The sequence below is a fragment of the Lagenorhynchus albirostris genome, chromosome 14 (genome assembly GCF_949774975.1).
Source record: "Lagenorhynchus albirostris chromosome 14, mLagAlb1.1, whole genome shotgun sequence".
Lineage (NCBI taxonomy): Eukaryota > Metazoa > Chordata > Mammalia > Artiodactyla > Delphinidae > Lagenorhynchus > Lagenorhynchus albirostris.
The window spans coordinates 24,263,127-24,276,974 of NC_083108.1; the positions used below are offsets into that span (position 1 = coordinate 24,263,127).

The 13,848-nt window shown below is 37.2% G+C and overlaps 1 protein-coding gene across 1 annotated transcript in view; it reads left to right on the top strand.

The window, feature by feature from the left end:
* Window positions 1-13,848, top strand: part of DYM (dymeclin) — a 372,708-nt gene that overhangs the window by 146,351 nt on the left and 212,509 nt on the right. The window contains exon 12 of the mRNA XM_060122074.1: window positions 13,086-13,199. Coding sequence (XP_059978057.1) covers window positions 13,086-13,199 — 114 coding nt within the window. The remainder of the gene's footprint in view (window positions 1-13,085; window positions 13,200-13,848) is intronic.

Below are 13,848 nucleotides of genomic sequence, written 5' to 3' on the forward strand. Positions count from 1 at the left end.
AACGGATGCAGGAAAAGCATTTGATAAAAGTCAGTACTTATTTATGATTTTAAAAAACCTTAACAAAATAAGGGTAGAAAGGAAATTCCTTGTCTCAACAGAAGATATCTACCAAAACCTATAGTTAAGTATTATATTTGATTGGGGAATTTTAAAAGTCTTCCCTTGAAAGTCAGAACAAAGTGTGTATGCCCTTTATTACCACTTCTCAATGTTGTACCAGAATTCTAAGCAGGTCATTAAGACTAGAACAAGCTATAAATGATTTTAAAATTAAAAAGAAAGGAAATCTAAATGTCAGTATTTGCAGATGTTATGACTGACTACATAGAAAATTCAAGACTCTAATATTAGAACTGTTAGGAAAGTGGAACAAATTTTCTGGGTCAGAAATCAGTATACAAAATAAATACTATATCTGCATACTAATAACAAAGGACTTCAAAATGTGATATAGGGATACTACTTACAATGGCAGTAAAACTACAGTGAAACCCAGGAATTAATCTAAAAGAAGTACAATATTTTAATGGCATAAATTACCTAAATGAAAGATATTAAATATAGCTTAATAAATGGAGAAAGATATCATGTTCACAGATGGGAAGACTCAATGTCATAAAGTTGTTAATTTTGCCTCCAAATTAATTGCTATGTTCATCTGATCAGAATCTCAGCAGTTTTTTGTGAGACTTGAGAAGCTGATCCCAGAAATCGAAGGGAAAAGCAAAAAGCCTAGAAAGTTTTTGAAGCAGTTCATTGTGGAGTTACTCACCCTACCAGATCGACTAGTTATAAAACTTTAGTACTTAAGATTGTGTTTTATTAACAAGGGAATAGAAAACAAATAAATGGAAAAGAACTTAGTCCAGAAACTACACACTCAAACATGAACTGTGACAGAAGTAATAAATAAATTGTGCTGAGAGTGAGAACATGGCTCATCCAAATGGAAAAAGTAAAATTAGATTATCTTGCTCCACATACAAAGAAGAATTCCACTTGGATTAATAAGACCTAGATGTGAAAAGCTCCATTTTAAAATCTTCAAAGAGAAATTAAAGGGTAATATTACTATGAACTTGAGAAAGGAATTTCTTAAGCATAAAATGTATAAACCATGAATGAAAAGATTAATAAGTTTGACTACGTTAAAATGAATGAATTTCATGAAAATGAAAATTTTCACTGTTACAGCAAGTGAAAACAAGACGCAGACAGGAAGACAGGGTTAGCATTTTAATTTATTTTTTAAATAAATTTATTATTTATTTATTTATTTTTGTCTGCGTTGGGTCTTCGTTGCTGTGTGCAGGCTTTCTCTAGTTGCAGTGAGTGGGGGCTTCTCATTGCAGTGGCTTCTCTTGTTGCGGAGCACAGGCTCTAGGCGCGCAGACTTCAGTAGTTGTGGCACACGGGCTTAGTTGCTGCGCGGCATGTGGGATCTTCCCGGACCAGGGCTCGAACCCATGTCCAGTGCATTGGCGGGCGGATTCTTAACCACTGCGCCACCAGGGAAGTCCCAGCATTTTTAATTTATAAAGAATCCTTATAATCAGTCACAAAAGAAAGTATTGCTAGAATAATGGGCAAAGTAATAGAAGAACAATAAAAAACCTGAATGACTGGTAAGCATTATTATTATTATTTTTTTTTTAAACAAGTTTTTTGTTTCGTTTTGGCTGTGCTGTGAGGCTTGTGGGATCCTAGTTCACTGACCAGGGATTGACCCCGGGCCCTCACCCCAGGCGACTGGCAGTGAAAGCGTGGAGTCCTAACCGCTGGAGTGCTGGGGAATTTCCCCCACTAAGCATTTTTAAAGGTTTAATTTGAGCATTTTTAATGCTCAACCTGATGATTTTTCGGGATCGTGCTAATTAAGATAACTGAAATATTCTGTACTCATCAGATTGGCAAAAATTATGAGATCTCATATATCAGGTGAGAATACAGAAAAAGAGAACTCTCATATACTGGTGGTGACAGTATAAACTGGTAGAACCACTGTTGTGAGGAATTTGGCCTTTCACATTCCTCTAATTACCTGCAGAAGTAAATACTCTACCTCTGAGCAATTCCATTTCCTGGTTTGAGTCCTAGGAAAAACTTTTCCATAGATTCACAAGAGCACGTTTGAAGCAGTGTTCATTGTAGGATTGTTTGTAGTGTTCAAAACTTGCACACACCTGATAACATAAATGAAATACTGCAGAGGAGCTACAGTGAACGAAACAGAGCTATATGTATTGACAATAATAAATTCAAAAATATTCATGGTAATGAAGTACCAAATTTAGGAGAGTGTTGTCAGAGGTTAGAGGGTCAGTGAGGAGTAGCTGGGGGGCTTTAGGTGCTTCAAAAGCAAAAATATTAACATTTGCTAAAACTGGATGATGGATACAGTGGTGTTCTCTATACCAGGCTATTCAGTTGAACTTTCTGTGTTGATAGAAATCTGCTGCAACTGCACTGTCTGATAATGGCAGCACTTGAAATCTGACCAGTGTGACTGAGGGATTGAATTTTTAATTTTATTAAATTTGAATTTAAATCCCCACTTGTGGCTGGTGCTACTGTGTTGCTCTGTGGTTGTTAGTTAATACTGATCAAAACATACATTTTTTTTTTAACGTCTTTACTGGAGTATAATTGCTTTACAATAGTGTCTTAGTTTCTGTTGTATAACAAGGTGAGTCAGCTATACGTATACATATATCCCTATATCCCCTCCATCTAGTGTCTCTCCCCCACCATCCCATCCCTGTCTCACCCCTCTAGGTGGTCACAAAGCACCAAGCTGATCTCCCTGTGCTATGTGGCTGCTTCCCACTAGCTATCTATTTTACATTTGGTAGTGTATGTATGTCCATGCCATTATCTCACTTCGTCCCAGCTTACCCTTCCCCTTCCCCATGTCCTCAAGTCCATTCTCTATGTCTGTGTCTTTATTCCTGTCCTGCCCCTAGGTTCTTCAGAACCTTTTTTTTTTCTTTTTAGATTCCATATATATGTGTTAGCATACGGTATTTGTTTTTCTCTTTCTGACTTACTCCACTCTGTATGATAGACTCTAGGTCCATCCACCTCACTACAAATAACTCAATTTTGTTTCTTTTTATGGCAGAGTAATATTCCATTGTGTATATGTGCCAGATCTTCTTTATCCATTCATCTGTCAGTGGACACTTAGGTTGCTTCCAAGACCTGGCTATTGTAAATAGAGCTGCAATGAACATTGTGATCCATGACTCTCTTTGATTTATGGTTTCCTCAGGGTATATGCCCAGTAGTGGGATTGCTGGGTCATATGGTAGTTCGATTTTTAGTTTTTTTAAGGAACTTCCATGCTGTTCTCCATAGTGGCTGTATCAATTTACATTCCCATCAACAGTACAAAAGGGTTCCCTTTTCTCCACACCCTCTCCAGCATTTATTGTTTGTAGATTTTTTGATGATGGCCATTCTGACTGGTGTGAGGTGATACCTCATTGTAGTTTTGATTTGCATTTCTCTAATGATTAGTGATGTTGAGCATCCTTTCATGTGTGTGTTGGCAATCTGTATATTTTATCTGGATAAATGTCTGTTTAGGTCTTGTGCCCATTTTTGGATTGGGTTGTTTGGTTTTTTGATATTGAGCTACATGAGCTGCTTGTAAATTTTGGAGATTAATCCTTTGTCAGTTGCTTCATTTGCAAATATTTTCTCCCATTCTGAGGGTCGTCTTTTGGTCTTGTTTATGGTTTCCTTTGCTGTGCAAAAGCTTTGAAGTTTCATTAGGTCCCATTTGTTTATTTTTGTTTTTATTTCCATTTCTCTAGGAAGTGGGTCAAAAAGGGTCTTGCTGTGATTTATGTTGTAGAGTGTCCTGCCTATGTTTTCCTCTAAGAGTTTGATAGTTCCTGGCCTTACATTTAGGTCTTTAATCCATTTTAAGGTTATTTTTGTGTATGGTGTTAGGGCGTGTTCTAATTTCATTCTTTTACATGTAGCTGTCCAGTTTTCCCAGCACCACTTATTGAAGAGGCTGTCTTTTCTCCATTGTATATTCTTGCCTCCTTTATCAAGGATAAAGTGACCATATGTGCATGGGTTTATCTTGGGGCTTTCTATCCTGTTCCATTGATCTATATTTCTGTTTTTGTGCCAGTACTATACTGTCTTGATTACTGTAGCTTTGTAGTATAGTCTGAAGTCTGGGAGCCTGATTCCTCCAGCTCCATTTTTCTTTCTCAAGATTGCTTTGGCTATTCAGGGTCTTTTGTGTTTTCATACAAACTGTGAAATTTTTTGTTCTAGTTCTGTGAAAAATGCCATTGGTAGTTTGATACGGATTGCATTGCATCTGTAGATTGCTTTGGGTAGTTTAGTCATTTTCACAATGTTGATTTTTCCAATCCAAGAACATGGTATTTCTCTCCATCTGTTTGTATCATCTTTAATTTCCTTCACCAGTGTTTTATAGTTTTCTGCAACCAGATCTTTTATATCCTTAAGTAGGTTTATTCCTAGGTATTTTATTCTTTTTGTTGAAATGGTAAATGGGAGTGTTTCCTTAATTTCTCTTTCAGATTTTTCATCAGTAGTGTATAGGAATGCAAGCGATTTCATTGGCTAGCTCTAGTAGTTTTCTGGTAGCATCTTTAGGATTCTCTATGTTTAGTATCATGCCATCTGCAAACAGTGACAGTTTTACTTCTTCCTTTCCGATTTGGATTCCTTTTGTTTCTTTATCTTCTCTGATTGCTGTGGCTAAAACATCCAAAACTATGCTGAATAATAGTGGTGAGAGTGGGCAACCTTGTTTTGTTCCTGATCTTAGTGGAAATGGTTTCAGTTTTTCACCTTTGAGAACAATGTTGGCTGTGGGTTTGTCATTTATGGCCTCTATTTTGTTGAGATAAGTTTCCTCTATGCCTACTTTCTGGAGTGTTTTTATCAAAAATGGGTGTTGAATTTTGTCAAAAGCTTTCTCTGCATCTATTGAGATGATCATATGGTGTTTATCCTTCTGTTTGTTAATATGGTTTATCACACTGATTGATTTGCGTATATTGAAGAATCCTTGCATTCCTGGGATAAACCCCACTTGATCATGGTGTATGATCCTTTTAATGTGCTGTTGGATTCTGTTTGCTAGTATTTTGTTGAGGATTTTTGCATCTGTGTTCATCAGTGATATTGCCCTGTAGTTTTCTTTTTTTGTGACATCTTTGTCTGCTTTTGGTATCAGAGTGATGGTGGCCTCGTAGAATGAGTTTGTGAGTGTTTCTCCCTCTGCTATATTTTGGAAGAGTTTGAGAAGGATAGGTGTTAGCTCTTCTCTAAATGTTTGGTAGAATTCGCCTGTGTACCCATGTGGTCCTGGGCTTTTGTTTGTTGGAAGATTTTTACTCACCGTTTCAATTTCAGTGCTTGTGATTGGTCTATTTATTTTTTCTGTTTCTTCCTGGTTCAATCTAGGAAGTTTGTGTTTTTCTAAGAATTTGTGCATTTCTTCGAGGTTTTCCATTTTATTGGCTTATAGTTGCTTCTAGTAATCTCTCCTGATCCTTTGTATTTCTGCAGTGTCAGTCACTTCTCCTTTTTCATTTCTAATTCTATTGATTTGAGTCTTCTCCCTTTTTTTCTTGTTGAGCCTGGCTAATGTTTTATCAATTTTGTTTATCTTCTCAATGAACCAGCTTTTAGTTTTATTGATCTTTGCTATTGTTTCCTTCATTTCTTTTTCATTTATTTGTGATCTGATCTTTATGATTTCTTTCCTTCTGCTAACTTTGCGGGTTTTTTGTTCTTCTTTCTCTAATTGCTTTAGGTGTAAGGTTAGGTTGTTTACTTGAGATGTTTCTTGTTTCTTGAGGTAAGATTGTATTGCTATAAACTTCCCTCTTAGAACTGCTTTTGCTGCCTCCCCTAGGTTTTGGGTCATCGTGTTTTCATTGTCATTTGTTCCTAGGTATTTTTTGATTTCCTCTTTGATTTCTTCAGTGATCTCTTGGTTATTTAGTAGTGTATTGTTTAGCCTCTATACATATCTTTTTAAAAGGAGGTGCTCAATGACTTAGTAATTCTGCTTCCTAACAAACTCTTGCCGAAGTGCTTGTGAAGTCACTGAGTACCACACACTGGGTAACGTATAACAGGGATTTTACAGATATTTTTGTTTTCAAAATCTGTGTAATTCCTGACTTTAGGTAATTAATGGCCAGATACTACAAGTATGGAGAGTAAGGACTCCCTGGTTTCTGAGTTTAATGTCGTGAGATTTTGGATAATGAGGGTAAGGATCTATATTGTAACATTGATTTTAATAGGGAAAAAACTGGAAATAACCTAAATTTCCATAATAGAAGAAAAAATGTGACCTATTGGCCCAAGACTGTACCGTGCTTGGATGGAATGAAGTAGAGGTGGTTTTCAACTATTTAACTGTCATGGCATCAAAATCGTCCAGTAAAAATGGCTGTTGTCCATATATCCTTTGTCCTCTGCTGTACATTAATTGCCAAACCACGAGGAAGTCCTGGAGGAGTGTCTTGGGGCAGCAGCTATTAACTAACTAGTATAGAAGCAGTTCATTAAAAAAACAACTAGTATTGGCGTATGTGGTAAACATAATTCTTCTTATATATATCTATCAATATAGAGGAGTTGCAAAGACCTATTGAGTGAAAAAATTTGGATGCAAACGAATACTTAAATGTATCAGTTTACTAGTGCTGCCATAACAAACTGGGTGGCTTAAAACAACAGAAATTGCTTGTTACTGTTGTGGAGACTAGAAGTCCAAAAGCAAGGTGTCGGCAGGACCATGCTGTCTCTGCAGGATCTAGGGGAGTGATTCCTTGCCTCATTCTAGCCTCTGGTCGTCATTCCTTGGTGTTCTTTGGCTTGCAGCCGCATCCAGCCTCTGCGTTGGTTTCACATGGCCTTTTCTCATGTACCTGTCTGTCTCTCCTCCTTCTCTTATAAGGACACCAGTCATATAGGATTTAGGGCCCACCCTAATCCAGTATAATGTCATCTTAACTTGATTGTGTCTACAAAGACCTTATTTCCAAATAAGGTCACATTCACAGGTTTTGGGTGACATGAATTTGGAGGCCACTATTCAACCTGATACATTATGATACTGTTTATGTAAAGTAGAAAATATACAAAGGAATGCTGGTTTTTGGTTGTGTGTGTGTGTGTTTGTGTGTGTACATATAAAGTATTTGAAATGGACGGGAAAGATATATACTGAACTCAAGGTAGTGGTTGTCCCTCTTTGGGGGAATAAAATGAGATTTTCATCTTAAAATACAAAACATTAACATTAACATTAAATGTTAATGTTAATAAAATGTTAATGTCATTTGTGGGAGTATGGAAGTTCATTATTCTTTGTGCTTTTCTATACATATTTAATTTTTTAAAGAGTTGACATTATATAATATGTTACTATATAATATTGTAGCCTTTGTAACATATGGAAGAGATATATTCAATAAAAACAAATCCTATGGGGGGAAGAAGCTGAAAAGAAAACCTAGAACCACAAAAAATTCTCTTATACTTTTTGAGAAGGAAGATATTTTCAGATCCTTGAGGATCTGAAGGAGTTTCCTTCTACATGTTTGAGTTATTTTGGCATAAAATGTTAAATGTATGTAATGTGTAATCAAGGTGATAACAGTCTACAGCTATTAAACTGTATGGGTGTTGAATGCAAGAGATGAGGAATTTTTTTTATAAGAACCAAATAAATAGGTCAAGAACTACAGCCAGGTTTCCAAGAAAATTTTCTGTATGCTGCCTAGTATGCATTAATGTCCCCTGGGAAGCTGTGTGAGCTCTATAGCTAGTTATTTTTAATTTTTCTTAAACACTACCAGAATTTACAGATAATGACTTATTTTTCACAGGAAGAAAAGACAGACCTTTATGTAAATGCCAAATTGGATTTCTGATTTTCATAGTAACATCATAAGTTTACTATGTGGATACTCATTAAATATTTGTTGAATGTTAAATGAATAAGACTACTTTTATTCAAAACACTTCTTCCATCCAGTTACATAGTAGACACGCACAAGTAAACACTAAGAACCAATGACCTTGGCTTCAAATAAGGTGGCTTATGATAATTTATTTCTAAACACAGGAGCCGAGAGAGGAGAAACCAAACTATGCTCAAATGTGTGTATGCTCAAGTGTGACCTTTTAAAAGACAGAGACTCCTCTCACTAGTCAAGTTGCCTAACGAGTGTCCTGGGTTAGTATTCCCTTGGAGACAGAACAGTGGTCTTAACCTGTGGTCTTTACACTTAAAAGTAGTTTAGGACACGACATGTCTTTATGTGGATTATTGTTCTCTACATTTACTGTATTGGAAATTAAAACGGACATATTTTTAAAATATTTGATTAGTTCATTTAGAAATAATTATTATGATAATAAACCCCATTACGTGTTAGCATCAGTAACATATTTTTATGAAAGTAACTATTTTCCACAAACAAAAGTTTAGCAAGAGAGTGGCATTGTTTTACATTTTTGCCTTAGATTCTCATGTCTCCCTCTGTATTAAATTTGTTGTGCTATTAGACATGTTATGTAGCCTCTGGAAAGCTGAACTATATACTCACGAGAGAATGAGAGTGGAAAGTAATGTCTTGGTATTATTGTGAAAATAGATTTGACCTTGAGAATGCTCCAGAAATGTCTCAGGACCACATTTTGAGAACTGCAGCCTTACAGAGTAAATCAGAGGGACTGAGCATTGCATCATTCCTTTATAAAGATTCAACTGGCAAATCTCATTGTTCTGAGTATTTTCAGCTACTATCATTTGTTTTACACATAGGCTGTCTCTTCTAGTTGATTAAGGTCGTTATTAGTCATGAATAAATGGAAATGCTTAAAGTGTTACATTTTCTACTTCACAAACAGTACTCAGCTACCATGTAGTGGGCATTTGTACATGCCATCCTCTGAGTGGAGCCTCCAGCACAGGTCACTGTTGGGTTATTTGTAACCCAAATGGCGGACTCTGGTGACATGGGTCTCTTGTCAAAGAGTTGAACTGCGTAAAAATCTGTTGTGGAGGCACTTGTGGGCACTTACATGAAGTTGAAGACAGTATTTCTTTACTTTTTAATGCTTATCTGCTTCCATGCCCCCTTTCTCATTTTTAATATTGTTTGGAATTTGCAGGGAGGCAGACTTAGCAGAGAAATATTTATTTTATCTTAGCAAAGAATTAAGGTCAACCGTATTATTTAGATTTAATTATATTTTCCTCATTTCATGAATTATAATTGTGGGTTTTTTGGGGGGCGGTTGTTGTTGTTTAGTAGTCCATATTTTCCTTCCTTGACTTTATCTGGCTGTTATGGTTTTGTTGTTGTCATTACAGTGGTGAGGAGGGGCAGCTAAGCACTTACATGTGTGGTGGTTTGTTTTTTCCCCAGAAATAGTGCATGGGTGGTTCATGCTGAGTCTTTGCATACTTAAAAGTCTTCACTTTTCTGTATCCTTGTGTGGTAGCTTCTCTAGATATAGAATTCTAGAATGATAATCTATTCCTCAAACATTTGTAGACATTGTTCTGTTGTCCTTCAGATATATAGTGTTCAAGAATAGAAATCTTATGTTAGTCTACCTTTCTTTCTTTTGGTGATAACATGTTTCTTCTGTCTAGAAGCCAGTAGATTTTGGCATGTTTCTTCTGGCTAGAAGCCAATGGATTTTCTCATATACTATTGATTCAGAAATCTTATCAGAATAAATTTTGATTTTTTTTCAATATTTTTGCTTAAAGTGTTGCAAGTTTCTCTTCCCCTCAAAGAAATTTTCTGTTACTAATTTTTCTTTTTTTTAAAAAAATTTTTAAATAAATTTATTTATTTATTATTTTTGGCTGTGTTGGGTCTTCGTTGCTGCACGCGGGCTTTCTCTAGTTGTGGCGAGTGGGGGTTACTCTTCGTTGCAGTGCGCAGGCTTCTCATTGCGGTGGCTTCTCTTGTTGCGGAGCACGGGCTCTCGGTGTGTGGGCTTCAGTAGTTGTGGCTCGCGGGCTCTAGAGTGCAGGCTCAGTAGTTGTGGCGCACGGGCCTAGGTACTCTGTGGCATGTGGGATCTTCCCGGACCAGGGCTTGAACCAGTGTCCCCTGCATTGGCAGGCGGATTCTTAACCACTGCGCCACCAGGGAAGCCCTATTACTAATTTTTCTCTTTTGCTTCTGCAGTCCTCCCTTGGTATTGGCGGGAGATTGGTTCCAAGACCCGCCCTGGATACCCAAACCCACAGATGATCAAGTCCCATAGTTGGCCCTCAGTATCTGAGGATGCAACCTGTGGATATGGAGGGCTGACTATATACTTACTGAAAAAAATATCCACATATAAATGGACCCATGCAGTTCAAACCCATGTTGTTCAAGGGTCGATTTTAGTCTATTCCTCCTGGAACTCTTATTAGGTATATACTGGATCTCCACTTTTCTCTTATATTTTGTCTTTTTGCCTTATACTGCTGTTGTCTGAGGGAACTTCTCAGTTTTGTCTTTCACATCCCAAGTTCTGTTTTCCATAGCACCCATTCTGCTAATTTCTTTCTCTTTTTTTTTTAAATTCAATTTTATTTATTTGGCTGTGTTGGGTCTTCATTGCTGCATGCGGGCTTTCTCTAGTTGCGGCGAGTGGGGGTTACTCTTCGTTGCGGTACACGGGCTTCTCATTGCAGTGGCTTCTCTTGTTGCGGAGCACGGGCTCTAGGCGCGTGGGCTTCAGTAGTTGCGGCACGCGGGCTTAGTTGCTCCACAGCTTGTGGGATCTTCCTGGACCAGGACTCGAACCTGTGTCCCCTGCATTGGCAGGTGGATTCTTAACCACTGTGCCACCAGAGAAGCCCTCCTCTCTCTCTTTTAAGTCTCAGTCATCATATTTTTAATGTTCAGTAGCTTTTCTTCATTCTGTGATTCGCATTTTTCATAGTAGCCTGTTCTTATTTTATGGATACGGTATTCTGTCAACTCTCACCGAAGATACTAATTAGAATTTCAAAAACTTTTCCCCAGCCTCTTAAATTATCTTTGTTTAATTGGGGGTATGTTTGTTCTGCTTGTTTAGTTTCACATTTATTCATTTTCTTATTATTTATTTAATAAGCTTTTAATTATGAACACATTAAATGTAAGCATAATTGGAAAAAATAGTATAATGAATCCCCATGGATTCATCAATATTCTTCTGTTCTCATTTCATCTACCCACCCCACCCCCTCTGCTTTTTATATTTTGGCTAAAATATATTTTTTTAATCTTGTAAATCATATATATATATATATAAAATTTCATTTGTAGATACTTAAGTATGTCACTTTGATAAATATAGGCATAAAAAAATAAACATAATACCATTATCACATCCAACAAAACCAACGATATTTTATTTTATTTATTTTTTTAAATAAATTTATTTATTTTATTTATTTATTTTTGGCTGCATTGTGTCTTCGTTGCTGTGCGGGCTTTCCCTAGTTTTGGCGAGCTGGGGCTACTCTTTGTTGCGGTACCTGCAGCCTTCTCATTACGATGGCTTCTTTTGTTGCGGAGCACGGGCTCTAGGCACACGGGCTTCAGTAGTTGTGGCACGTGGGCTCAGCATTTGCGGCTCGCGGGCTCTAGAGCACAGGCTCAGTAGTTGTGGTTCACGGGCTCTAGAGTGCAGGCTCAGTAGTTGTGGTGCATGGGCTTAGTTGCTTTGCGGCATGTGGGATCTTCTCAGACCAGGGATTGAACCTGTGTCCCCTGCATTGGCAAGCAGATTCTTAACCACTGCACCACCAGGGAAGCCCAACGATATTTTTAAAATTCCTACTAACATTCAGTTTTCTCTCAATTATCTTTAAAATGTCTTCCTTGAGTTGGTTGGTTTGAATGAGTTTCCAAAGCATTTAGTTCTTGACTGTTATCTGTAACAGTCTCTCCCTCTCCCACCTTATTACACCATTCACTTTTTGTAGAAACGGCCTTATTTGTTTAGTAGAATTTCATACATTTGGCTTTGGATGATTATATCATTGTGTTATTTATCGTGTTTTTCTGTCCTCTGTATTTCATATATGCTGGCAATTAGAACAGAGGCTTGATTAGATTCAGCATATCTTTTTCACTGTTGGATTTCTCTACGTTTTTGGTGGCTTCTTGTCCATTCATAATTATTAATGAAAGTCTAGATTCACTTATTTTGAAAGGTGGTGAGACCTCCTTTGGAAGGTATGAATGATGGAGGTCTCCTGTGCTCTACAGGGGGACTTATCTTCTTAGTGGAGAGGGTGGGAATCAGCCCAAGTCTTGTCCTTTTTCAGGCATGGATGGAAAGAATGTGGCACATTGGCTTCATGCATCAAGGAGAAAAGAAGTAGGGTGACCTCAATGGAAGAGAACGTTCGAGGAGTTCTGGTGCCAGATGAGCCTGTTGGTTTTTGTGCATTTTGCCTCCTTCATTGTGGCAACCCAGCATTGGCTGCTGTGCTGCCCAGTTTTTCTCTCTCTGATGCCCATGTTACAAGTCTGTGGAACTGCACCAACTGAAGCTAGACAGTTTTTGCTTACCAAGGCCTGGAGGTGAGCACCGGAGCTGGAGCAGAGCATGGGCGCGTCTCTTCTTGAAGATCTTGGCTAATTTGCATTCTTGGCCTCTCCTTGACCCAAGGGTAGAGATTTTCTGTGGTTGTTACGATAGCTCCACTTTTTCAAGAGACTCCTCAGTTTTCTTATTTTTGCTTTCAAACTACTGACCTCTGATGGTTTTTCTGTCACACTTGTTCTATGTGCCATACCTTTTTAAATATAGCTCCTTTTTGTCTACTAATGATAGCATCGTCTGTTTTTTTTCTTTTATATTTAAGAAGGAAGAAGAAGAAAATACATCAGCACAGTTTCACTATCTTGAACTGAAATTCTCACAGTTTACTTTTATATACTGTTTAACTCATCTTCAGAGCAAAGCCACAGCTTGTCAGAAATTGTAGACATGGATAATCCCTTTTTCCCTAAAGCAATCATATTTACTTAAACTTTTCTTCCCTGTTACAGATGTTAAAAAATATTACTTGGTATTCAGAACGGGTTTTAACTGAAATTTCACTGGGGAGTCTCCTGATACTGGTTGTAATAAGAACTATTCAGTACAACATGACAAGGACAAGAGTAAGTATTCCATAACTATTTTTCTACCTTTATACATACAGTACAATGAAGACTAGAGTTTAAAGCAATCTCAATATTTAGAGTGCAAACGTTCTCATGGAATATGGTGGAAAAATATAGACCAACATATAGTCACTATTATGATCCTAAGGTAATGTTTAAAGTGTCTGCTTCTTAATATTTCATAGGTGGTATGATCAGAGCTATTTTACATGTAATAGAAAATAAGCAGTGGAGCACATTTAGTTAAAAGATGTTGTATGTCTTTGCTGGACTGAAAACTGGTTTACCTTTTAAAAGTAGCAACAACAAACTGTAAAAAGATACAAGCACAAGACAATATGAATTCAGATGGGAAAGAAATGGAGAAAAAGAGAATACTTTGAAGAGTAAAAGGAAAATTTCAACTAGATTGTATTTGCTATGCCTGGGAGCAAATTTCAGTTCCAGTCACTAGAGAAGCGATATACAGAATTCATAGCTTAGAGAAGTGGTCAAATGTACCGCACCGTTTTCAGTTACGCCCCTCTGGGAGGCTAACGCAGGTTAGCTTTCCACAGTCTTTTATCTGAAACTCTTGGAGCCACATGTGTTTTAGCACAGAGAATTCTTTGATTTTAGAAAGATAATTACAGTCTGTGTGCTACAC